This window comes from Oncorhynchus tshawytscha, linkage group LG09, assembly GCF_018296145.1.
Source record: "Oncorhynchus tshawytscha isolate Ot180627B linkage group LG09, Otsh_v2.0, whole genome shotgun sequence".
Classification (NCBI taxonomy): domain Eukaryota; kingdom Metazoa; phylum Chordata; class Actinopteri; order Salmoniformes; family Salmonidae; genus Oncorhynchus; species Oncorhynchus tshawytscha.
The window spans coordinates 38,790,950-38,818,776 of NC_056437.1; the positions used below are offsets into that span (position 1 = coordinate 38,790,950).

Sequence of the window (27,827 nt, forward strand, 5' to 3'; positions counted from 1 at the left end):
TTTCGGTTTATCATCCCAGGTTTAACTCACACCCAGAGTCAGAGGGGTGTGTGTGTGTAGGGGGATGTGTTTGACCGTGCAAGGGTGAATCAGACGGTACATGAGAAATAGAGTAAATACCGTGTCAGCTTGACGGTGTACTGACATTTATCAACAGGATATTGTGTGCTTATGGGAATGCAAGCCAGTTGATAAGGTAGAAATACCCTGTCAAAGTGTAACATTGTTTACAAGTCATATTTACATGCTCAGACTATTTATTGACATTGTTTGCTTCCCCCCAGGAGGAGGATGATGATAATGAAAGGATCATCCAGGCTAAGGAGCAAAACGAGGAGGACGGGACAGAAACCGAACCTTTAGAAGACTCATTTCTTGGGCTCAGTACTGAAGAGGTAGGGATATGACATCACCAACACCTTACCGAGAGCACATTACCCCAGACACACACGATTCTCTGAGGTCAACCGCTCCATAAAACATTCTCGTTCATATTGTATATGTGACCCACCACCTGGATTCCGTCCTATGCAACAAAATTATAAAGTGTTTTTTACATTGTATAAAAGTAGACGGGCTACAAAATGGTATACTGAACAGAAATGTAAACGCAACAATTTCAAAGATTTTCCTGAGTTACAGTTCATATAAGGAAATCAATTTCATCTATGGATTTCACATGACTGGGAATATAGATATGCATCTCTTGGTCACAGGTGGATAGCTTTAAAAAAAAAAACATGTATCTGGTGTGACCACGATTTGCCTCATGCAGTGTGACACATCTCCTCTGCATAGAGTTGATTAGGCTGTTGATTGTGGCCTGTGGAATGTTGTCCCACTCCTCTTCAATGGCTGTGCGAAGTTGCTGGATATTGTCGGGAACTGGAATGCGCTGTCATACACGTCGATCCAGAGCATCCTACACATGCTCAATGTGTGACATATCTGGTAAGTATGCAGGCCATGGAAGAACTGGGACATTTTCAGCTTTCAGGAATTGTATACAGATCCTTACGACATGGGGCTGTGCATAATCATGGTACAACATGAGGTAATGGCAGTGGATGAATGGCACGACAACGTGCCTTAGGATCTCGTCACGGTATCTCTGTGCATTCAAATGTCCATCGATAAAATGCAATTGTGTTCGTTGTCTGTAGTTTATGCCTGCCCATACTATAACCCCACCTCCACCATGGGGCACTCTGTTCACAACGTTGACATCCGCAAACCACTCGCCCACACAACACCATACACGCGGTCTGTGGTTGTGAGGCCGGTTGGACGTACTGCCGAATTCTCTAAAACGACGTTGGAGGCGGTTTATGGTGGAGAAATTAATATTAATTTCTCTGGCAACAACTCTGGTGGACATTCCTGCAGTCAGCATGCCAATTGCACGCTCCCTCAAATCTTGAAACATCTGTGGCATTGGAGTTGTGTCACAATTGCACATTTTAGTGGCCTTTTATTGTCCCCAGCACAAGGTGCACCTGTGTAATGATCTTGGCATTTAATCAGCTTCTTTATATGCCATTTCTGTCAGGTAGATGGGTTATCTTGGCAAAGGATAAATGCTCACTAACAGGGATGGAAACAAATTTGTGCTCAATTTGAGAAAAGCTTTTTGTGCGTATTGAACATTAATGGGATCTTATTTCAGCTCATGAAACATGGGACCAACACTTTACATGTTGCGGTTATATTTTTGTTCAGTATATATCATACACTGCAGTTGAGAAACAATGAGAAAGTAATTCTGCTTTTAAAGTTGATAAACATCTAACACCACTTTTGATAAAAATAGCCTGTGAATGTTTTGGTACAGCTACATGAAGTAGTCCCCTGGAATCAGTTTCATTTTATCAAAAGTGGGGTGTGCCTTCGTAAAAGTTAATTTGTGGAATTTCTTTCCTTAATGCGTTTGAGCCAATCTGTTGTGTTGTGACAAGGTAGGGGTGGTATATAGAGCCCTATTTGGTAAATATTATGGCAAGAACAGCTCAAATAAGCAAAGAGAAATGACTGGGCATTATTACTTTGACTGACTTATGTCTTACTGTGGAACATTTAATTAACTTTGAACGTTTCTTCAAGTGCAGTCGCAAAAAAACATCAAGCTCTATGATGAAACTAGTTCTCATGAGGACTGCCACAGGAAAGGAAGAACCAGAGTTACATCTGCTGCAGAAGATAAGTTCATTAGTTACCAGCATCAGAAATTGCAGACCCCAAAAGATGCTTCAGAGTTCAAATAACAGACACATCTCAACATCAACGGTTCAGACGAGACTGAGTGAATTAGTCCTTCATGGTCAAATTGCTGCATAGAAACCACTACTAAAGTACACCAATAAGACGAGACTTGCTTGTGCCAAGAAACGCAAGCAATGGACATTAGACTTGTGGACATCTGTCCTTTGGTCCGATGAGTCTAAATTTGAGATTTTTGGTTCCAACCGCTGTCTTTGTGAGACGCAGCGTAGGTGAATGGATGATCTCCACATGTGTGGTTCCCACCGTGAAGCATGGATGAGGAGGTGTGGGGTGCTTTGCTGGTGATGCTGTCTGTGATTTATTTAGAATTCAAGGCACACTTAACCAGCATGCTACCACACCATTGTGCAGCGATAAACCATCCCATCTAGTTTGCGTTTAGTGGGATTATCATTTGTTTTTCAACAGGACAAGGTGCTATTTCATAGTTTTAATGTCTTCACTATTATTCTACAATGTAAGAAATAGTAAAAATAAAGAAAAACCCTTGAATGAGTAGTTGTGTCCAAGCTTTTGACTGGTAGTGTATGTGATTGACGATGGTGTCAATATTGGAGAGGTTGGCCAGAACCTTGGGCAGGAGGGAGTTGATGTCATGGACACCGGCTCCTGGGTGTCAGTGGCTCTTGGTCCGTCAACACAGACTGTAGGCAGGCCAAAATCTCTCACCATCAAGATGCCCACAATGATGGTGGTTGTGATGGAATCCAATGGAGAAGGAAGAGGGGGAGCAGGATGGGACTGCCTCGGGCAGGGCGGATGAAGGCTTCGAGCCAAGCCAGCCAGACTTTTCGCACCCGCAACAGCAGATGGTGTCGGAAACCCCAGCAAGGTGGAAGATGGCCCGAAACCCTTCAGCAGGTCACATACTCAAGACAGAACTGTGGTGGCCGTGAGGGAGGGTGCCACAGGGAGGCCGCCGGCTGATGGTATACTCCCAGGATCCATGCTGACTCCCGGGGCTGGTAGGTCCGTCTCAAGTGGGCCAAAGCTGTTTGATAGCTGGATCGGGTAGATGAAGGGTGGCCAGACTGCCTCCCCGATCTCCTACGCCTTGCGAGTGTCCAGTCTCCCATGGGCTGCAAATTGAGGTTGACATCTGTCTGTTGGCTTGGGACAGATCACTGCCGCCCGACTCATCGACAGCTTTGCAATAGGAGGCATTTATAACTGCGATTGGGTTTGCTTGGGCTACAGCGAGTTCGGTGTACTTAGAAAGCAGATTATCCTTTTCTCGCAGCCGGAGGATCTCTTCCTCTCAGCCTCTTGGTGGTGCATTTAGGGCAGACAAATCCTTGTTAATTTGTCAGTTCGACCTTATCTTCACCTTGTGATTGTGTGGAAATCATCTCACACCTTAAGCATTTGTGCCCAGCTGTGGATAACTAACACCGGTGGGCTAGCACTGCTAGCGTTAGCTTGCTCAGTTTTTTTATGAATGCTAGCAGCTAACTGCTACTTAACACTAGAACCGCCTGGCCTTTCAGCATATAAGTATCCGCTAGAGAACGTTGCTGGGCGTCTCCTTTAGCATATGCATCAGATGCATATCAACTAGCAAGGTGCGCAAACACGCTTGATAAATAGTCTGTATTGTAAAGGATGAATTTCATAAAGATATATTAATGACAAGATAAAATCAACAAATGACTTTTTTTTTTTATCAGACACTGTATTGTGCCCTTATACACCGGCCCTTATGCATGTTTCAATCTCGTCTTCTCTTTATGCTTCGGGTCCACAGTCAGCACACAGCTTCGGGGCTGCCGACGTGTGCACCTGCCGACGTGACATTTTCGTCTTTTTCTAGAGTGGTAGCTGTGGTGCTTGGGGAAGAGGGAGAGCAGGACCTGCTGCCTGCTTGGCGGCTGTAGTTTCTTTCTTGTTGTTCATGTGGTTCTCACGAAGCTCACATGCCAGATCCATGATGAAGTCTCTCCAGCTGACTGTCTTGTCAAGGCATTGCTTGTACAACATGTGCGCGTTGATAACAGCCATGTCGAGCACTTTGTAGAACACTGCTACAGGCCAGCGGCTAGTATCTTCTTTTACAGAGTACAGTCTTGCCATCTCGTCGAGTGCATCCACACCAACCTATAGAATATAATATAGGTTATAATTATATAGAATAATATTAATGTAATAAAAGTAGATAATATTTGGTGTTTGGCAAATGGAAAGGCTATCTGTATATGGCAGATGGCAACAGTGGGATGCAAGGTGCTGAGGATCCAAACACTTTAGTTCATTTTATATCTGTACACCACAAGTATTGCCTTACCACTCTCTCTCACTGATGTACAGTACAGCTCCGCTGGTATGCTTTGCAATCAACTTGTCTGCCAGGGAAATTGATGTGAAGAAGTTGTCCATGGTCACCTTTCTGCCTTTGCCCATTTTGTAAGGCTCCCAGTTTTAAAACCACAGTCTGTCACTCACCCGCTGGCATGGTTTAATCTTTCCTGTAAAATGGCACTGAGCTTTTGTTGAGAACAGTTGTTCATCAACCGTTACGTTCTCTCCTGGCTTGTAAGAAGCAAAGAAATCCGTCACGACTTTTCAAGGTGTCTGAGACGGCGACAAACTTGTCTGTCTGCACACGTATTGGTGATGTCTCCTTGTCATCGTAACACAAGTGTCGCATAATCTGTCTTTAAGCAGTTGTGTGGCATGGTCTCTGGAAAAAGCCCACCCTATACCTATCAGACCAAAATGACTCCACATCATGCTCTTTCCGCTGTATGCTCTACGGACATACAAGAGTGTAATAAATGCTTTGAGTTCATTCATGGACATGTCCTAGGTACGGTTTCCTTTTCTGTGCGCATTAGCGACGGCACAATCTCCAATGTGCTGCAACATCTGCATGTTAAGTGCACTGGCAATTTGTGTCTTTGCGTGATGTGTAAGGCCTACTCTCTGTGAGAATATTCTGCGCTCTTGTCACACTTTCCACCCAAACCGTGCCATCCCTCCCAGACTCCTGTCTAACCGTGGCAGTTGAAGTCAGAATCGGATGAAGACTCTTCATCAACAACGTTGATTTCAAGCTCAATATCCGATCCTCCTTTTGACTCCAACTCATCTAAATTATCTAAGTTAATTTGTTACGTGCGCCGAATACAACAGGTGTACGTACTGTAGACCTTACAGTGAAATGCTTACTTACAGGCTTTAACCAACAGTGCAAAAAAGGTTTTAGGTGAACAATAGGTAAGTAAAGAAATAAACACAACAGTGGAAAATAACAGTAGCGAGGCTAGTTAGTCGGACTGATTTGAGGTAGTATGTACATGAATGTATAGTAAAAGTGACTGCATGTATGATAAACAGAGTAGCAGCAGTGTAAGAGGGCTGGGGGGGCACACAATGCAAATACACTGCTCAAAAAAATAAAGGGAACACTAAAATAACACATCCTAGATCTGAATGAATGAAATATTCGGGCGGGCCAGTCCATAGCATCAATGCCTTCCTCTTGCAGGAACTGCTGACACACTCCAGCCACATGAGGTCTAGCATTGTCTTGCGTTAGGAGGAACCCAGGGCCAACCAGCATATGGTCTCACAAGGGGTCTGAGGATCTCATCTCTGTACCTAATGGCAGTCAGGCTACCTCTGGCGAGCACATGGAGGGCTGTGCGGCCCCCCAAAGAAATGCCACCCCACACCATGACTGATCCACCGCCAAACCGGTCATGCTGGAGGATGTTGCAGGCAGCAGAACGTTCTCCATGGCGTCTCCAGACTGTCACGTGCTAAGTGTGAACCTGCTTTCATCTGTGAAGAGCACAGGGCGCCAGTGGCGAATTTGCCAATCTTGGTGTTCTCTGGCAAATGCCAAATGTCCTGCACGGTGTTGGGCTGTAGTAAGCACAACCCCCACCTGTGGATGTCGGGCTCTCATACCACCCTCATGGAGTCTGTTTCTGACCGTTTGAGCAGACACAAGCACATTTGTGGCCTGCTGGAGGTCATTTTGCAGGGCTCTGGCAGTGCTCCTCCTGCTCCTCCTTGCACTAAGGCGGAGGTAGCGGTCCTGCTGCTGGGTTGTTGCCCTCCTACGGCCTCCTCCACGTCTCCTGATGTACTGGCCTGTCTCCTGGTAGCGCCTCCATGCTCTGGACACTACGCTAACAGACACAGCAAACCTTCTTGCCACATCTCGCATTGATGTGCCATCCTGGATGAGCTGCACTACCTGAGCCACTTGTGTGGGTTGTAGACTCCGTCTCATGCTACCACTAGAGTGAAAGCACCGCCAGCATTCAAAAGTGACCAAAACATCAGCCAGGAAGCATAGGAACTGAGAAGTGGTCTGTGGTCACCACCTGCAGAACCACTCCTTTATTGGGGGTGTCTTGCTAATTGCCTATAATTTTCACCTGTCTATTCCATTTGCATAACAGCATGTGAAATTTATTGTCAATTAGTGTTGCTTCCTAAATGGACAGTTTGATTTCACAGAAGTGTGATTGACTTGGAGTTACATTGTGTTCTTTAAGTGTTCCCTTTATTTTTTTTAGCAGTGTAGTTTGGGTAGCCATTTGATTACCTGTTCAGGAGTCTTATGGCTTGGAGGTAAAAACTGTTGAAGCCTTTTTGTGCTAGACTTGGCACTCCGGTACCGCTTGCCATGCGGTAGTAGAGAGAACAGTCTATGACTGGGGTGGCTGTGGTCTTTGACAATTTTTAGAGCCTTCCTCTGACACCGCCTGGCTAGAGATCCTGGATGGCAGGCAGCTTATCCCCAGTGATGTACTGGGCCGTACGCACTACCCTCTGTAGTGCCTTGCGGCCGGAGGCTGAGCAATTGCCGTACCAGGCAGTGATGCAACCAGTGCTCTCAATGTTGCAGCTGTAGAACCTTTTGAGGATCTCAGGACCCATGCCAAATCTTTTTAGTTTCCTGAGGGGGAATTTGTCGTGCTCTCTTCACTACTGTCTTGGTGTGTCTGCAACATTTGCAATGCTGTCAGTGCATCCATTAATTTGGTCCGGCTTGCCATTGTGAACATTGTATGTTGTACTCACTCTCTGATTTGATTCCTGAGGGGACAAAAAATAAGCTATTTTAAGTTTGTTACTAGTTTTTTGCTATGTAGTCAGAGCAATGAGGCCTCGCAAGTGTTCATGTGCTGAAGGCATGGACAACACGTATATTTTCGTTAAGTGGATTTTGGAAAGGGTTGCACCTCTTGAATTGTGAGAATTATTTGACAAAGGTAAGTGTCAGAAACGGCAGAATGTGCTCATTCTGATACTATACAGAAATCAATATTTTACCTGCATCTGACTCTGAAGGACGATTGGATGAAGTGGTGATCTTTTCCCTGCGTCTGTCAATTACAAAATGCACCCATCTCTTCATGTACAATTTGACAAATAATAATATTGTCACTCATCAGATTACACGTTTGTTTCCTGCTCATCAACTTGGATAGAGTCAAGGATATTTTTAGCAATATTCTAAAGGTCTACTGCAACACGTAGCATGTTTTAGTTTCCTTTACAATCCTTTTTTTTAGAATTTTACCCCTTTTTCTATCCAATTGTTTTAGTAGCTACTATCTTGTCTCATCGCTACAACTCTCGTACGGGCTCTGGAGAGACGAAGGTTGAAAGTCATGTGTCCTCCGATACACAACCCAACCAAGCCGCACTGCTTCTTAACACAGCGCCATCCAACCCGGAAGCCAGCCGCACCAATGTGTCGGAGGAACACCGTGCACCTGGCAACCTTGGTTAGCGCGCACTGCGCCCGGCCCGCCACAGGAGTCGCTGGTGCGCGTATCAACCTGCAAGGCACACGGTCAAATTAACATAAGCGCCAATAATGATAAATGGGCATTACACAAACTCATCACACTATTGTTCTAAATTTAAATTGACCTCTTCGCCCTCATCATTCAGTTAAGCCTAATTTACATTTTGATTGTGAAGTAACTTGCATTTTTTTTATTTACAAAGGTCAGAGGCCATTGTCGTTTGATTATGGCGGTTCCAGTGTTAACAGTAATCCGGCGCACAAACTTGCAGTCCCAGCCATGAAAGCTAACCGTGTTGCGGAATCTGTAGCAATAAAAACTTGAGCTATGATTTTAAACTATTTACAACCATTTCATTAAAACAACAAACCGAGTATAGATAGTACATTCTGTTGCACACTCTGACGTCTGTTGTGTGATGATGTACAAAGAGAGAGAACTGAGGACTGGAGTGGCCATAAACTCAGGATATTAACTCCACGTCTTCACAATGACTTCTCTGTGACGGTAGAATGTTCACTTTTCCACCTAATCCTCTGTGACAAGCATGGTCAATTGTGGTCTGAAATGCTATCTCCTTAAGTGGCTTGGAGAATTCCTGACATAAGTATTCAAGAAATTGGTCTAAAGCATGTTAAAAGCACTATTCTCTGCTGACAATACACCTTTAATTTCCAATCTTGACACTGCAGTTTTGCCATCGCTCAACCACAGCACATCCCCACAGCACTTTCTCTCCCTCTTCTCTCTTTCTGTGTTTACACAGCCACCCGAAGAACCAAAATTGTATTTTTTCTATATCCTATATATTTTTCTGACTGTCCAGCAACAGGTGCTGTATAGATTACAATATACTTTTTCTGACTGTTTGGAACAATGTAAACAACAATAAATCAAATATAAGGTTACCAGAGAGTCTGTAAGGTTTTTTGCTAAGCCTTTATTACAGCAAAGTCTAAACAGTCGCATTCATTAATGCAATTTCAGAAATAGAACTGTTTATTTATTATTTAAGCTAATTGGTCAAGGCTCACTTTATTTCAACTAAAATGCTTGATTGCATTTCATGAATGATTAATTGATACAGTAGCCTATATACAATGCATTCGGAAAGTATTCAGACCACTTGACTTTTTCCATATGTTACGTTACAGCCTTATTCTAAAATGGATTTAAAAAATAATGTCCTCATCAATATATTTTTTACATGGAACTTTTAACTAGGCAAGTCAATTAAGAAAAAAATATTATTTACAATGACGGCCAAACCCAGACGACGCTGGGCCAATGTGCGCCTCCCTATGGGACTCCCAATCATGGCTGGATGTGATACAGCCTGGATTCAAACCAGGTACTATAGTGATGCCTCTTGCACTGAGATGCAGCGCCTTAGGTTACTGCGCCACTGTTACACACATACCCCATAGTGACAAAACGAAAACGGGTGTTTTTAGAAATTTTTGCAAATGTATTAAATACACACTTTATTTACATAAGTATTCAGACCATTGGCTATGAGACTTGAAATTGAGCTTAGGTGCATCCTGTTTCCATTGATCATCCTTGATGTTTCCACAACTTGGAGTCCACCTGTGGTAAATTCAATTGATTAAACATGATTTGGAAAGGCACACTCCTAAGGTTCTACAGTTGACAGTGCATTTCAGTTCAAAAACCAAGTCATGAGGATGAAGGAATTGTCCGAGACGACAGGATTTTGGCGAGGCACAGATCTCGGAATGGTACAAAAACATTTCTGCAGCATTGGAGGTCCCCAAGAACACGGTGGTCTCCACCATCCTTAAATGGAAGAAGTTTGGAACCACCAAGATTCTTCCTAGAGTTGGCCTTGGTCAGGGAGGTGACCAAGAACTCGATGGTCACTCTGACAGAGCTCTAGAGTTCCTCTGTGGAGATGGCAGAACCTTCCAGAAGGACAACCATCTCTGCAGTACTCCACCAATCAGTCCTTTCAGGCCAGACGAAGCCACTCCTCAGTAAAAGGCACATGACAGCCCGCTTGGAATTTGCCAAACGGCACCTAAAGAACTCTGATGAAACTAAGACTGAACTCTTTGGTCTGAATGCCAAGCGTCACATCTGGAGGAAACCTGGCACCATTCCTACAGTGAACCATGGTGGCAGCATCATGCTGTGGGATGTTTTTCAGTGCAGGGACTTGGAGACTAGTCAGGTTTGAGGAAAAGATGAACAGAGCAAAGTACAGGGAGATCCTTGATGAAAACATGCTCCAGAGAGCCCTACTAATGATAATGACATTACTTATTATTATTATTTATTATTATTATTATAAAAATATTATTAATAGTAATAATAAGGAGATCAAGAAAAGAGCGTTGTAATTTTTCGGACAATTTGGAACATTGTAAGCAACACTAGATAAATTATAAATAATACTAGAGGCTGTTCTAATGAAAGAAAAAGTAAAGCCTTTATTGCAGAAAAGCAAAGATTAAAAACAGCCAATTTTGTGAAATTATTTACTTGATAGGTCGTTGCATGAGGCTTGGTGTGCTCACAATCTGTAGGCTATTAAACAAACACTCAAACAGCCAACAGAAGCAGGATCTGTCTTACTTCTGTAGATGTATTGATGATTCATAAAGCCAGGCACATTTAAGTTAGGCTATTGATTGCAGACTTAAGTTGCGGTTTCTTCTCTCTTCACTGCTGCCTCCACCTCATTTTTCTCAACACCAATATGCTGGTTAACTTTGCTATTAGGCACATCGCAACATGGTCTAGGAAAAGGCGCTTCAGAACCGCGGACAGCAACCACTATCAAACACTGGGGAAAGTGCATTTCAGATAAGCAAAAGATAAGCAAAAGATCTGAATTGGGCTTCCAGTGTAAATGCAGCCTGAGGTGCTACTCATCTACTTCTCGTCATTACAACCACTCTCTTACTCCCTCTTTTCTCCTCCAGCACCACAGTGCCCACGGCTCCATGTACTCCTTAGACACAGACCTGGTGGCAGGGGGCCCCTTGGACTCCTACAAAGACTGCCTGCGGAGGGTCCAGTCCACAGACAGCCTGGGTTCCTCTCCCGGTCTCCAGGGCCTGGGGGGCCACAACCATAAGGCTAAGTCGGCCAGCCATCTGGACGAGTCCGAATTTGGGCCCCTGGTGGGGGCGGACTGCGGGGCCTCTGAGGGCCTGGCGGGCTTTGGGGACACACTATCGGTCAGCTCCATCCAGCTGACGGCCGGCCACTTCCTCCTCACCAAGGTCTTAAATCAACCTTTATTATACTTTCATTTATTGCGTCTGTAAAATGTATAGTTTTTTTTTACATGCAGTTTTAAGTAATAATTTAAGTAATTTGATATGATCCAGGACCAGGAGAAGGCCATCAAGGCCATGACACCGGAGCAGGAGGAGACGGCCTCGCTGATGTCCAGCATTTCTCACGCCCCCGACACCGCCTTCCTTTCCCCATCAGGCTACCGGTTGGTCAGCGACCAGGAGTGGAACCTGCTACAGCAAGAGGTCAGACAGTTTTCATAGTGTTTTGGTTCATTTAAATTGTATGAGGTTTTCGTTGGGCTTTGTTTTCCAGTTCGATATTGTACTCTAAACCTTGTTTACATGGTAACAGTTGTTGGCTTGTAATTCCATATTCACATTGGTTCAAAATCACCACTAAGTACCACTTATTACCAAGCAGGGTTTCCGTTAGGAAAATGTGGTGCCGGGTATTTGACAGGCAGTGTTTTAATTGACCGGGTATTTGAGAACCGAACCATATGCATTGGGTGCTTAACCTGATTAGGGCGTCCACTCACAGTGCTCGCCCACCTAGACAAAAGGAACACCTATGTGAGAATGCTGTTCATTGACTACGGCTCAGCATTCAACACCATTGTTCCCTCTAAACTCATCACTAATCTGAGGACCCTGGGATTAAACACCTCCCTCTGCAACTGGATCCTGTACTTTCTAACAGGCTGCCCCCAGGTGGTGAGGGTAGGCAACAATACGTCTTCCACGCTGACTCTCAACACTGGGGCCCCTCAGGGGTGTGTACTTAGTCACCACATGTACTCCCTGTTCACCCACAATCCCAAAAACATTTTTTTCACATAAACGCACAAGACTGTAGGCTACAGCGCAAATGTTCATTCCATAATGCAATTAGCTGGAAAACTCTCAAAAGCCAACTGCACATGTGAGCGGTTTGTGACAGAGAGAAAAATATCTATTTGAAATTTAGAGGGGAGATCTAATATGCAACAACCAGCATGGGTTGCTAATATGACTAGGATTGTGCTTTGGGCTACTGGACAATGAAAGAAAGTTTATATAAAATGATTGCTTTCATGGATATGTTCTGATTTTGGCTAGGCTGCTTTGAAGCAAGGTAAGACTTGACTCATATGTAGTAAAAACATTTGCTGTTTGAGATGCAGCAGCAGCTCTTGCACTGTCTGACAGATTTTATACTCAAAGGTACCATGTGTATGCTGCACACGTGCCAATTTCATTCCCCTAAATTCTGCAATTAATTAGTCCGATAAGCATGATCAGTCAAATGTATTTCCATCAATGAATAGGCAAAAAATCATTATTTTGTCTCCTGGACAATTTGTCTGGCGCCAATTTGATTAATCAGCTCTTCAATTTTTTTATCGGCCAAAAGCCGGCTATTACCGGCTAATGGAGAAATACAATGTAGGCTAAGTGTTGAAATGGTACTGTAGAATAAAGTAAACAATCTTCACACTGCTATGAAATGTGTACAGTTTAGTCTGCACTCATGGACAGCCCACAGTTTCTATATACATCTTTCTCCTAGACGTATTTACCATGTGGTATTCCTCCTAAGTGGTTTCTTGGCCGTCTGTCACTAGGTGAAGAACGCAGGGAGGAAGTTGGGCCGGCGGTGTGACATGTGCTCCAACTACGAGAAACAGCTGCAAGTCATCCAGGGCCAGGAGGCAGAGACACGTGATCAGGTAACTCCCTCCCTGAGACACTCCATTACAGTTGGACTTTCTGAAATCTTTACTAAATGCCAAAGATACTTAAAGGGAAGGTAAATCTCAAAATCAAAGTCCTTTATTATAGATTATAGATAAATGTGATCTTTAGTCTTTCCATATTCAATGGCATATGTTGTGTGGCTATATGAATTCGAATAAATATGTCGACAAGAATCCTAAATGAATAGAAAATATTTGCACCATCTGATTTAGTGTGTTAACTGGTGCCGATCTCTCCCATTCATTTCTCTGGTACTTCTCAGGTAAAGAAGCTCCAGGTGATGCTGCGGCAGGCCAACGACCAGCTGGAGAGAACCCTGAGTGAAAAACATGAGCTGGAGGACTCTGTGAAGAAGGGAAACGAGGAAACCACTGCCAAGGTCTGTCCTGATTACACACACATACGCACAATTCAGAGTTCTTATGCAAAAAGCGTAAAGTAATCTTTATGCATAGCTCTTACGTTGTTTGAGTAGTTAGTTATAATCTTCAAAGATTGTACAATGCTCCCTGTTGGAATGTGGATAAATCAGCATACATCATTCCTTTTCTGTAGATTGTATGTTTGCTCAGTTATCCCTTGGAGCCTGCTGATTTCTTTCTTTGTGTCTCAGGTCGCTGCTCTCATGCAGAGAGTCCACGAGTCGGAGTTGCTGCTCAACACACTACAGGAGGCCTTCAGTCAGGCCAAGAGGAACACACAGGAACAGATGGTGAGCAGCACGTCTCTACTACACCCTCTCAATATAGCCTTTGTTTGGCCCTCCAGTGTCTTAATAATGTCTGTCTATGCCAGAAAGACTGTAAAAAAAAGATGGCAGCCAAAGCATTTGGACATTCCATCACTGCATGTGCCTTTGATTTAGTGATGCAACTGGCTTTTTTTTGGAATTAAGGAGGATGTTTCTCCTGCCAAAGAGATAGAGCTGGTGGAAATGTGATGGAGTGTTCTGCCAGATGGCAGACGTTTGGCCTCTATTTGCCAGTGAATCACACCTGAAGACTGTGGTCGGCAGTTCCATTTTACAGTACATTGAATCATCAGGAGGAAAGAGGGTGATGACATGATTTGATGGAGTGCTGTTTTTGCCATAACCAGGCAGTGCTGATGCAGTCTAGGGAGCAGGTGGCAGACGAACTGAGCAGACTGCAGAGGGACAACGACAGCCTAACAGGCAAACACCGACTCCACTTATCTCTCCAGCAGCAGGAGGACTTCAAACTACCCACCACTGTGCAAGTACGAGACAATCATTCACAGACACCGTTTTGAGAATTGCTCTCAGGCTGTAACGGTTTTGACTTGAGGTTATTATTTATAGGGGTGCCAGGTAGGTTGTGCCTACCAGAGAAAACATTGGTTTCTCCTTTTGGTTTGGGAGGGAATGAGTCCCATCTGGTCCTTCAAGTCTACACCAATACAAAGGACTTATGCAAAAGTCAGGATGGAAATAAACTTTTCATAAACCCTTAAAACCTTGGAAAGAACTTCAAAAACAACTATATTCTTTTGCGTGGGTTGTATTAGCAACATCAATGATTACACACACATATAATAATATCACAATGAGTTCTGGTTCTTCTAGAAATGTCCTGTACCTCGGGCCTAAAAAGAGTCCAGCCCGGTAAAGGAGTTCAGGGAACTTCCGTGACCTTTGTCACGCAATGTTTGTCCGTTCATTCAAGTGTAGCGTAAACCCAGTATTAATCATACAATCAATATAACAATTATTTTACCACAGAACTTTAAAGCGTATCAACTCTTACTAAGTCCTCAACTACAACTAACTACATAAATCATCACCGTATACATGACATCAAAACAAATGAAATACTGTATACAAAAAGGTTGCAGTCAGTCGGTCAGTCAGACAATCCAATCCGCCAACAGATCTCCAGCGGAGAAAGGCCACGAAGAACAGAGAGGTGTAGTCCACGGACACAAAGAGTGGATCCGATCCTGGGTAAACTCTATTAGGCTACAAAACACACGTTTAACGGCAACAAAAGAAATGGAATAGAGAAGCTTCGGGAACTGAGGGTTGAACACATCCTCATCCACGTCTTCATCACAACCCCACTTTTGCGCAGCTGATGCTGGCTATTTAATTGGGAATTAAAGGGAAAGCGCCCTATTGGAAGGAGAAGCACTGAGACGGTTCAGAAAAATTCAGGGCTGTCACAAGGCGCATCTCAATACTGTAAACCATAGCCCTCGATTTTTGTATGTATTTTGTCACACACATTCATAGATTTACAGAATGTCTCTTGACATCTGAATAATAAACACGAGTTCATTGCAAGAACCATCCAGGCTCTTAATTTCCCCCCAATGCTTACATACCATGCTTTCTTAGCATTGACAAAGAAGAAAACCACAGTAATATAGTGTATATTTTAAGCCTAGATTTAGCTTTGTCATATTCTAAGACTTTGGTTGCGTTCCAGATGCACTGATTCTGCACACATTATAGGAGCGTCATGTTGATGTGGTTCCTGAGATGTTAAATACTTCTCCTGGAATTGTAAAGGTCTAGCAGACCTGCACAGAATCTGTCTTTCAGAACTGAAACAATCCACTTGTCTGACCAGATAATATATCACTGACTTTGTTTGATGAACTGACAGGGGACAGCATACTAGGGCCCTTCAGGGGTGATAAAGATTCTATAGTGTATTTCTTGACCGCTTTGACATGAACAAGTCTTTAGATTGAATCCAAACCTTGATGAAAGTGCGGTAGCTAAACCCTCGTAACCACCTAACTGATTATTTTTTTTCATCCCATATAAACTCATATTGCAGTATTCAATTACTTAATAGCTTTTAAAATGAGGAATAGAAATAGGAATACGTTGGAGTAAATGAAGAAAACAAAAATCTTGGAAGAACAGAGTAACCAGTATAAAAGGGGTGGAAGCAACTGAAATGTATGAGTAAATCATCACCATACACTTCTCCACATGCACAGTCCTCAGAAGCAGACTACCATCTCTGGTTCACACCATCGAGCTAGTTACATGCCCATCAGGTAATTCTTTCACCATTTATACCTAGTGTGACTCACTTAAATTGGTACGTGCAACTATTTCTGCTGCCCTCTAGGAACTACAACCACTGGTGCTGCAATTGCGGGAGGACATAGTTGCGGTCCGCACGGCTGCAGACCACCTAGAAGAGAAGCTGAAGGCGGAGATCCTGTTCCTGAAGGAGCAGCTCCAGGCAGAGCAGTGCTTCAAAGAGAACCTGGAGGACACACTACAGATGGAGATAGAGGGCTACAAGGAGGAGAAAGGTGAGGCTCCCCTTCCCATTCCCGAGGCTTGACACAAGGATAGGTCAGAGAAGGGTGAGAAGAACCATGGATGTATATTTGGCATTCATGAAAAGTTACTTAGTTGCGCTATAATCCTCATGCTCATTAATCAAGATATCTATTGATTCATGTGCCAGATTTACCAAAAGTATAATTTTGATCTGTATTTACTGGGCAGGTGTAATGTTTATCTATGGCTCTGAGTTGAGATGTCTGGACACCCAATGAGGAAACTGTAGGTGCAGAGAGTGAATACGAGCAATAAAGAAAGTCTTCGAAGTTGCATTTTCCAAGAGCCGAAGATGCTAAATATCACCGTTAGCTCAAACTTGTATGACTTAGTTGTGTCATTAGTACACATTTGAGTAGTTAAGGGATAAAACGTGCTGAGCAAGTGTTCAGCTTCACGGTCCCATAATGAACTCTTCAGCGCAACTGAACTCTGATTTTCCTTTGAACTTCATAAAAGACCCAGGCTTTCACATTTTCTGAAGATGTTTTTCTTCCTCCTTTCCTTTGTACCCTCTCAAACCTATCTTTTTCTCCTGTCCTTTTTTCTCGGTTGGTGATTGTTCAGACATCTTGGAAGGTACGAAAAACACTGTCTGGCAAACCTACTGAGGCTGTGTGTGTTAATGCTGTAAATGTTGGACTAATGACTGTAGGACACAGAAACTCACTCGCTGCAGTAATTTTTTGAACATGTTGCATGCCAAATTGATGTAGGAATTTTTAATATTATGGATGTCACACGACATACATTTTAGTCATTTGGCAGATGCTCTTATCCAAAGCGACTTACAGGTGCGATTTGGGTTAAGTACCTTGCTCAATGTCTTAGCCATTCACATCGCTCTTCTTAGTCAGCATGGGTATGATAAAATAACATGCCTCACTGCTAGGAATACCATTCATGTGGCATCACAGCTTTGTTTTTGTCTATTTTGTTTTCAGAAATGTTCAAATGAAATACACTGCTTAATGTGCAGTGCAGAAAACCCATGTTCTGCAATGGCTGAATTCTGGCCCAAGTTATCAACACTTCCTTGATTGCTCTTTGTGTCAGTCGAATAGTTTGGAGGAGCACTGTGTTTGCTTGCTTAGTAGCCCACACATCACTCCCCTTGGCAAACCGTGCTAATTCATTATTCATGAGTGATGAGTCATTTGCCACATTAGAATGATAGAACGCATGTGTGAGGTCGATGTTCTGATTTACCATCATAATGGCACTGTAATAAGCCTTCTATCTCTTTTCTCTCCTTCCGCCAGCGTCATTCTCGAGTCTGAAAACCGAGCTGGAGCGCGTGAAAGATGCGAAAGAACAGGTAAATGAACTATAGGGAGTCTGCATGTGAAGTCAGATTTCCTTGAGTGGCTGCCTTCAATAACATAATCCCAGTTTAGGCCTAAAATCACTGGCTTGTTAGAGTAGTAGTTGCTGTTTTGAAATGTGTGGAATAAGATGAACAAATGTAGGTGTGAGTGATTTTTATTTACCATCAACAATGTGAATAACTCCTGGCCAATATCAGTGGTCACTGACCATAGATGTGTAGAGCTACAAGGTGTGTAGGCTTTGGCTCAAGCCTTATATGTACACAACTGAATTAACGAAGGTCTTGATGTTTAGTTGAATTTGACGTTTGAGTTCTGAGCTGGAACAAAAGCCTGTGCACCTAACTCTACCAGGACCAGGGTTGGAGGCCACTGGCTTAACATTGTTTTGCAATGCAGACTGTTTGTAGCCTTGTTGGCGTGCAGACCACGTGACACAGCAAGAGGATCGGTGCCGCACTGTTCTGGACAGGTGGCAGTTATAATTCCATATTCCACTCTTTTCGAGAGTGGACGCATTGATTGGTTCTCTTAAATGGTTTTTTTTCCTGGGGGGTTGGATTTGAAAATCCAACACATGTAAAGGAGGGAGGCGGATCTCGGGGACTGTGTGGATGTCCATGTGGGTGTTTGAGTGAGAAAGACAAAGGAGAACCACTAAGGCACAGCCCCTTTCATTATCGACGCATCGTGCTGACATCTAGCAGCCTCCCCAGACTGAAGTCAGGAGGACTTCAAGTTTGGTACTAGACTATTTGTGCCAGTAGTTATTAATAAGCCTGATTGATGTGCTATTTTCCCAGCTGGAGAGCAGCTTGGCAGAGAAGAGCAAGACATTAGCGAGTGTCCAGGGTCTGAAGAGCAGTCTTGAGGAGCAGCTCAGAGATCTCACCACAACCAAGGTCAGAGGTTAAAACTGGCCACTGCTGTTCCTTTCTCACCTATCTGTGATAAGTCTCAACATCCTGTGGGAGTAGTGATACTGTGTGTGTCTCTGTGTGTGGGGGGGCAGACTTCCCTGGAGGCTCAGGCTTTGGATGAGAAGGACAAAGCACAGCGCTTGCAGACGGAGCTGGACGTCAGTGAGCAGGTGCAGAGGGACTTTGTCAAGCTCTCCCAGAACCTCCAGGTACGGACCGCAATGCCACATGGTTACCATGGCAACCAGTTTGAGATCGCAAACTGGTTACTTAAGTTTTTGTTTTCAGACTGGAGTGTTTAACATTCATAGATATAGGACAGCAAATACACCTCCAATTATGTATTAAAGGTTATGTACGACCATTCCGCTTCCATTGGTAAGCAATGCATGCCTTCCCCTAGAAATAGATAAGCGCTTACTTTTACGCATTTTACAAGTAAGTATTTGATCAGGATTTTTGATGTAGATCTCAGACATAACTTTGTATTTGACAAAAACTGATCTTTACCTTGTCTGACCTTACATTTGATAGGTCCGCATGATCGTGGTGTTACTATGGCAATGTTACTCCAACTGCTAAAGTACACCTCTTACCATGGCAACCATATTCCTCCCCGGCAACCATATACAGCACCTCATTGGTGCTTTTAACACTATTTGACAGTGGCTTATTTTACCCTATCTCTGATGTGCTGACCCTGATATGTGAGATGTAACCTACATGGCTGTATGTGTATTTCTAGATCCAGGGTATACGAGGCCTGGAACCTGCTGGTTTTCCGTTCTACCTGATAATTAATTCCACCCACCTGTTGTCCAAGTTCTAAATCTGTCCCTGATTAGAGGGGAACAATGGAAAAAACAGTGGAACTGGCTTAGAGATCCACAGTTGAGTTTGAGGGTTCTAGGTTATCTGGTAAATTCAATCATGCAATCACACTCTTCCCCTCAGGTCCAGTTGGAGCGGATCAGACAGACTGACTCTCTCGACCGTATCCGAGCCATCCTCAACAACACCAATTTAACTGACATCAGCCAGCTCCCAGAGACATGATACCCATGGCTGAAGAAACTGCATTCCCCCTCCTTCCACTCTATCTCACTGGCCTAATGAAATTCTCCTACCCCCCCCACCCCCAATGCAAGGGCTCAGGATGGATAAGAGCGGTGTGGGTGTTTTTAAATAAAGACTAAATCCAAGGTGGAGGATGAAAAAATACATTGTCTGTACAGGAGGATTTGGAGCATACCAAGGCAGGAGTGAACACTACTACTAAGAGGTTGCAAATAACTAAATGACTGTTTCCTGCAGAGTGGCAATTCCTGCCTGTTTATCTGTCCTGTGTTTTTACTGTAGATATTGGATATTGTAGCCTTCTAAGGCACTTTCTTCGACAACAGGGATCATCAACTTGATTCAGCCACAGGACATTTTTTTTTTTATTGAGTGGATGGTCAGGAGGTCGGAACATAATTACAAATAATTGTAGACGGCAAATTGACCACAAGAAGTCTAAACAGATATTTGACTAAAACAATCATTTAAAACCTTGCTTAAGTTTTTATATACCATCACATAGATCTCTCTGTGTCGGAATACTTTGGAACATATTTCAAAAATTAAAATCACTTGGAGCTTATTTGTTGGCATTTTTACAGTATTTTATTTCCAACAAATATAATCACCGCGGGCCAAATTTGGCCTGTGGGCCGCCAGTTGGGGAACCCTGAACTCCAACTTCTTTCAGGTAATGGGAACAAATGGATCCACAAAATTTCTGCCATGTCTGCAAGTGGTTAATAAAATGCTCCCACTGTTTCTCACTCACACACCCTTGGGTTTACTCTCTCTTTCTCTCTCCATGCTTTTGTAGTTCATTTTCATCCTGTTGGGCCTATGGCAAAGACTTAATGAAGGAGATTCATAGAAATATGTGTACATAACAATGTAAACAGAATATACACAGTATTAGGTAAACCACCCTTTCACAAAAATGGTTCACTCCTACAGACTGAGTCATGGGGCCTTGGCTATCTATATAAAGCAGGCAGCGGGTATCGGGGCATTCATTCAGTTACTGTCCGATTGAATGTTCGAATGAGCTAAATGACTGACCAATGCGACTTTGAGCGTGATGATCGCCAGGCGCGCCCATTACAGTATCTCAAACTGAGTATCTTCCCTCCCACAAGCAGGCAAATAACGGCGCAGACGGCATCTCGGAACGCACAACTCGACCGTCCTTGTCACTGTTAGGGTTGCGTAAATTCAAATCTGGTATCAGGATAAATATAACAATGAGTCACCGATTGTATACTATGTATTTTTTATTAGCTAAGTAATAAATGGCAAATGCAACTTTCGTATATACGGGCTCACTGTAATACCACGCAGGGCAGAACAGGGAACTGACAGGATGTATGTAAAACAGTATTCTTTATACTGTGATAGACAGTTCCAACCCGTCTGTTGGCCTATCACAGTAGAGACTGGGCGTGGTTTAAACTTGCTCAGCCTATTGCAGGCGCTCAGGCGGGTCCCCGCCTCTTGGCGCTTCTGTTGATAGATGTGAAGAACATCCAGGCTCTCATGCTCCATACCGTTATCTCGCACCTGGCTCCTGTTATCTAACAAAAGACCGCTTGTTCTCGCAACACCCCGCTCTGAATGTGCCCCCCTCCCAACTAATTTGAACAGTTCCTGTCTTCATGCTTCTCTGTATTTTTCCATCATGAGAAAGTCGCATGGCCCTGATACTTTTAACAATGTTTCAAGTCAGCTATGTTGCATAACACATCATACATCCACACAAGCCAACAGCAGATAATATTCAATTATATATATGGTAATGGCTATAATGTAAAACACAGGATCCAACAATCCCCCTGTTGATACCCTTATTTCAGCGGTCCCAACATAGTAATGTGTTAATAGCATTTCATGAAAATAACAAAACGTTTATTAATAAACCATTATTTTTATTATTTTTTATTTTTACAGAAAAACTGAAAATAAAAATCAACCAAGAAAAAATCAAAATCAAGTGATATATGCTTATGTCTCCCCCTGTTGACAAAAACAGGATAAGACTTTATTGTTTATTGACATGTAAGATGTAGGATAAAACTTTGGTCATGGAAAACAGCGTAAAGCAGAGCAAAGCATTATTATAAACCATCTGGTCCTCTCAGCTACTCCTATCCTGTACCAGGTGGGCACCATGCCTTCACAACAGGGAGAACAAACATACTGGAAAGAAAACCTATCATAAAAAATGTATAACAAGGAACTGTGGTGGTGTAAAATGTATTCTACTACCTCACCCACAGCATACCATGGGTCATCCTCAGTCAGTCCCATCCTCCCCTGAAAGCATGATTCAGTATCAGCATCTCCAACTGGAGCATCAAGCGCATGATTCAGTATCAGCCTCTCCAACTGGAGCATCAAGCAAAGGCATCATGCCTGAAGCCTTCACCACATCTGTAACAGACTTCTTAAAACACAGTATGATGCAAGCAGCACAACCCAAAAGCAATAACAAAAATACAAGAATTAGGGTCAGAAATCCAGTAACCACCATACCAGTGTACTTACCAAACCAGGCTCCCAACCAAGAGAACAGTCCAGACTCCTCCACCCCCGCCATGGTCCTCATCTCAGCAGATAGTGCATCAAGCCCACTAAGGGCCTTAGATATACTACCATCTGGACTGGTGTTATTAGGAATATACGTGCAACATTGTTCACCGAACATCTTGCAGACACCCCCTGACTGGCAAGAAGCATATCCAAAGCAAGTCTATTCTGTCTGGCAACCCTAGATGTGGCCTCAAACTGTTCAGACATACCAGTGAGTGCATCACGGGAGTAATTCACAAAACGCTGTTGATTATAGTAGATGTAATTAATCCATGCAGTCTGCCTTGCATCCACTATGGCTGGACCCATAATAGGTAGTAAGTGCCAGAGTCCATCATTCCTACCCAAGGCCTGAAACTCATGAGGAACCCCCACTGGCACTCCCAACAGGTTAGTGTGTATGTCAACTACATCCTCTGTCCATGGAGCACTACGTCTATGTCTCCCATGGGATGGAATGTTTTCAGGTCCCCTGGATACAGAACCCAACAGCTGTTCAGCAGTAACATCAACAATGGTCAGTGGAATTATCAAACTGGTCAGAGCACTCGTACCTTGCCAGTCTCCTCTAAGAATGGGTCTCAGCACTCTTTTGGGTCCACAGATCCACCACACATCAGCCCTCTCCTTCTCCTATAGCAAATGGGTGTGTAGCCAGAACAGGTCTAGCATGACCAATGTTTCATGTAACTCAAGCAGTCCTTTCTTTTCAGGGTCTTAGCTGTATACCTCATATAAGACAGCCACAAAATGTCCCTACCATCAAAACCAGTCTCAGTGCCTAATTGATCAATAGCTGAATAGTCTCTAACATTAATTACCTGAGTGGGATTTTTAACACAGTGGTGGCAGGTTCGGTCCAGGGGTGGTAGAGGAGTGTGTCTGGCCCTGGTTCGTCTGGGACCTCTGGTTTTGGCAGCACCTTAATAGAAAACACACCCATCGTGTCTGTCCCGGTCCTTTGTAGTCCGAGGGTGTAAGTGCCTGCATCAGAGAGCTTAATAGTTTTGATGGTTAGTAGGATTTCATCACCTTTACAAAGTTCAACAGTGCTCCCAGGTTTTCCCCATATCATGGAAAATCTATCCACCTTTGTGGGATCCCCTATGCTATAAGGATACCCTCTTCTCCAATCCCAGAACTGTCCCAAGTCGGTTATCATGTAATCCCCATACGGACACCCTCCCAATTTAATATAATTTAATTTATAATTTTCGTCCACTTGTTCTGTAGACATACATTCAGCACTCCACGGGTCAGAACCTGGAATCCGCTGGTACCTCACCATCTATTTCCATCGATTTCTCCAGAGTCCTGGAAATAAGGCCTCATACACAGGAAATTAGACAACAGCCCCATAAAACTAAAACAGTCACACAGGTGAATGTATCCCATAACACAGTGATCATAATATTTTTTCCCATTTTCCGAACATGCTATCAAAACAATTAGTCAGAGAAGTATCCACCCCAGAGTTTTCTGCCAAACCGTGAGCCAGGGTGGTCAAACCAGCTGAGGCTTCGGGCACGATTGTCCGGAGCTGTGTTATTTGGGATGTAAGCACAAACATGGTCCCGATAATCACGCATGCTTCTCCCTTTTCAGCCAATAACATATGTAATGCAATTCTATTCTGCCAAGCCATCAGGCTGGTTGCTTCAGTCTGTTCTGCAAAACCTTTAATAGCATCTCTGGTATAATTGTTAAAGCGCTGTTGATTATAATAAATATAATTAATCCAGTCCACAGCCTTGGAACCCCAATGTTATCAATGTATACTTTGTCCTTCCATTTTATTTATTTTATTTATTTATTTTATCTTTATTTAACCAGGTAGGCAAGTTGAGAACAAGTTCTCATTTACAATTGCGACCTGGCCAAGATAAAGCAAAGCAGTTCGACAGATACAACGACACAGAGTTACAGGTGAGAAGGGAGGTAAAGGCAAAAAGGCCATGGTGGCATGGAGTGACATGGGGTGACTAGAAATACAAATAAGAGATATACCTACTGGAGCAGTTGTGCTAAAGCAGGTGGAAGATGCTATGGTGACCAGATATACCTACTGGAGCTGAGATAGCTGAGGGGGACTTTACCTAGCAGGGTCTTGTAGATGACATGGAGCCAGTGGGTTTGGCGACGAGTATGAAACGAGGGCCAGCCAACGAGAGCGTACAGGTCGCAATGGTGGGTAGTATATGGGGCTTTGGTGACAAAACGGATTGCACTGTGATAGACTGCATCCAATTTGTTGAGTAGGGTATTGGAGGCTATTTTGTAAATGACATCGCCAAAGTCGAGGATTGGTAGGATGGTCAGTTTTACAAGGGTATGTTTGGCAGCATGAGTGAAGGATGCTTTGTTGCGAAAGAGGAAGCCAATTCTAGATTTAACTTTGGATTGGAGATGTTTGATATGGGTCTGGAAGGAGAGTTTACAGTCTAACCAGACACCTAAGTATTTGTAGTTGTCCACGTATTCTAAGTCAGAGCCGTCCAGAGTAGTGATGTTGGACAGGCGGGTAGGTGCAGGTAGCGATCGGTTGAAGAGCATGCACTTAGTTTTACTTGTATTTAAGAGCAATTGGAGGCCACGGAAGGAGAGTTGTATCGCAGTTGTTGTAGCCCATACTGGGTCAGTGGATTCATATACAGTGCCTTGCGAAAGTATTCGACCCCCTTGAACTTTGCAAGCTTTTGCCACATTTCAGGCTTCAAACATAAAGATATAAAACTGTATTTTTTGTGATGAATCAACAACAAGTGGGACACAATCATGAAGTGGAACGACATTTATTGGATATTTCAAACTTTTTTAACAAATCAAAAACTGAAAAATTGGGCGTGCAAAATTATTCAGCCCCTTTACTTTCAGTGCAGCAAACTCTCTCCAGAAGTTCAGTGAGGATCTCTGAATGATCCAATGTTGACCTAAATGACTAATGATGATAAATACAATCCACCTGTGTGTAATCAAGTCTCCGTATAAATGCACCTGCACTGTGATAGTCTCAGAGGTCCGTTAAAAGCGCAGAGAGCATCATGAAGAACAAGGAACACACCAGGCAGGTCCGAGATACTGTTGTGAAGAAGTTTAAAGCTGGATTTGGATACAAAAAGATTTCCCAAGCTTTAAACATCCCAAGGAGCACTGTGCAAGCGATAATATTGAAATGGAAGGAGTATCAGACCACTGCAAATCTACCAAGACCTGGCCGTCCCTCTAAACTTTCAGCTCATACAAGGAGAAGACTGATCAGAGATGCAGCCAAGAGGCCCATGATCACTCTGGATGAACTGCAGAGATCTACAGCTGAGGTGGGAGACTCTGTCCATAGGACAACAATCAGTCGTATATTGCACAAATCTGGCCTTTATGGAAGAGTGGCAAGAAGAAAGCCATTTCTTAAAGATATCCATAAAAAGTGTCGTTTAAAGTTTACCACAAGCCCCTGGGAGACACACCAAACATGTGGAAGAAGGTGCTCTGGTCAGATGAAACCAAAATTGAACTTTTTGGCAACAATGCAAAATGTTATGTTTGGCGTGAAAGCAACACAGCTCATCACCCTGAACACACCATCCCCACTGTCAAACATGGTGGTGGCAGCATCATGGTTTGGGCCTGCTTTTCTTCAGCAGGGACAGGGAAGATGGTTAAAATTGATGGGAAGATGGATGGAGCCAAATACAGGACCATTCTGGAAGAAAACCTGATGGAGTCTGCAAAAGACCTGAGACTGGGACGGAGATTTGTCTTCCAACAAGACAATGATCCAAAACATAAAGCAAAATCTACAATGGAATGGTTCAAAAATAAACATATCCAGGTGTTAGAATGGCCAAGTCAAAGTCCAGACCTGAATCCAATCGAGAATCTGTGGAAAGAACTGAAAACTGCTGTTCACAAATGCTCTCCATCCAACCTCACTGAGCTCGAGCTGTTTTGCAAGGAGGAATGGGAAAAAATTTCAGTCTCTCGATGTGCAAAACTGATAGAGACATACCCCAAGCGACTTACAGCTGTAATCGCAGCAAAAGGTGGCGCTACAAAGTATTAACTTAAGGGGGCTGAATAATTTTGCACGCCCAATTTTTCAGTTTTTGATTTGTTAAAAAAGTTTGAAATATCCAATAAATGTCGTTCCACTTCATGATTGTGTCCCACTTGTTGTTGATTCTTCACAAAAAAATACAGTTTTATATCTTTATGTTTGAAGCCTGAAATGTGGCAAAAGGTCGCAAAGTTCAAGGGGGCCGAATACTTTCGCAAGGCACTGTAGCCCTCTCCCTCCAAATGAGCTATGACCTGTGTCCACGATCAATATGGGAACCTGCACCGATGCCATAATGGCTCAGAGTCCTAGACTGCCATGTAGTTAGAGACTCCATTTTGATCTACATAAAACTCCATTGAGAGATCCTTCCCAACCTCTACTCTAACTTCCTGTCTACCCAGATCTAGGGATCTCTTATGCTTATTTTGGAACAAAATCCTCATTGTCTAAACCCTGGGTCAAATTACCACTCTCCGCATACTCAAGTAGGACGTGCTGTATCAGGAATATGTCACCCACGATAAGACAGCTCAGACGAACAGCTTCCATGTGAAGCCCCACCCTTTCCCCGAGAACACATCACTTAGCAAGAGCCAGACACATCTTCACTTCTATAAACAAAAACAGGGGTGACAGGACAGGGAGGGTTACTTCATTGGAGAGATGGCCCCCGGAATTCTGTTAATTCCAGTTCTCCTCTCAAACACTGTTTATTGTTCGACAGTGTCATTGTGTCCTACCCTCCTGCCGTGCGATATGAATCCGGGTAGCTCTTTCAGCTAGCTGTCACCAGGAGTCCTTGGTATGGTCCCCCCAACAAGCCTCTGGGACTGGATTGAGTGACTTCACCTGTAGTTCACCTGTAATGCATAAAATCCTGGACATACAGGCTTGGTTAACAAACAGTTTCTCATATGTTTTATCTGATCATATCTTTAGTTTCTTATCCAATAGGCCACTAACTTATCCTAGACCACAATTTACCCATCCCCCTTTTGATACCTGTCTCTGCCCAGGTAACAACCTTACCTACTCTAAATAATGACGTAGGTAAGATTAGTATATTATCCTTCTGTTCTGACATTATCATGTAGGAGCGCCCCTTTCATTTTCCACATGTCCAATTCTTCCTTTTGTCCTGGCTCCCTTCTAAAACTTCTCCTCTGCTCTCCAACCTTCAAGGTCTCTGCAGTGCGGGTGAGGGCTCTTCTGTCTGCCTTTTCCCATGTTTCCACATTTTAACTAAATGTCTCACTGTTTGGCTTTATCTAAACTCATTGATTTTTTTTTTAGAAAAACATGTCTATGGTGGCAATTTCTAAAGTCTTTATATAGGTTAATTAAACTCCACAAATCTTCATTCACCCCAGCAAGCAGACCAGTGGGATACGCAATGGCCCCACCTTCTGTCCATTCTCTGTACAGCTTCTCACCCCGTCTCTTCCCCTCCTTATCGTCTCTGCCTTCATTCAATTCTAGAGTGGACTTCAGCATTTTC

The 27,827-nt window shown here is 43.4% G+C and overlaps 1 protein-coding gene across 5 annotated transcripts in view; it reads left to right on the top strand.

Moving 5' to 3' along the window:
• LOC112257939 (rab GTPase-binding effector protein 1-like) overlaps positions 1-20,269 on the top strand; it is a 33,955-nt gene extending 13,686 nt beyond the window's left edge. For 3 of the 5 annotated variants that reach the window (XM_042326870.1, XM_042326867.1, XM_024431889.2), the window contains exons 8-20: positions 285-395; positions 10,997-11,299; positions 11,408-11,560; positions 12,922-13,026; positions 13,317-13,433; positions 13,668-13,766; positions 14,153-14,293; positions 16,159-16,348; positions 16,947-16,958; positions 17,642-17,697; positions 18,511-18,609; positions 18,720-18,836; positions 19,582-20,269. In XM_042326870.1, the coding sequence (XP_042182804.1) occupies positions 285-395; positions 10,997-11,299; positions 11,408-11,560; positions 12,922-13,026; positions 13,317-13,433; positions 13,668-13,766; positions 14,153-14,293; positions 16,159-16,348; positions 16,947-16,958; positions 17,642-17,697; positions 18,511-18,609; positions 18,720-18,836; positions 19,582-19,683 (1,605 nt within the window). In that variant the 3' untranslated portion in view covers positions 19,684-20,269. The remainder of the gene's footprint in view (positions 1-284; positions 396-10,996; positions 11,300-11,407; positions 11,561-12,921; positions 13,027-13,316; positions 13,434-13,667; positions 13,767-14,152; positions 14,294-16,158; positions 16,349-16,946; positions 16,959-17,641; positions 17,698-18,510; positions 18,610-18,719; positions 18,837-19,581) is intronic. The other 2 variants (XM_042326869.1, XM_042326871.1) reach the window with 1 other exon arrangement.
• Positions 20,270-27,827: the final 7,558 nt, after the last annotated feature.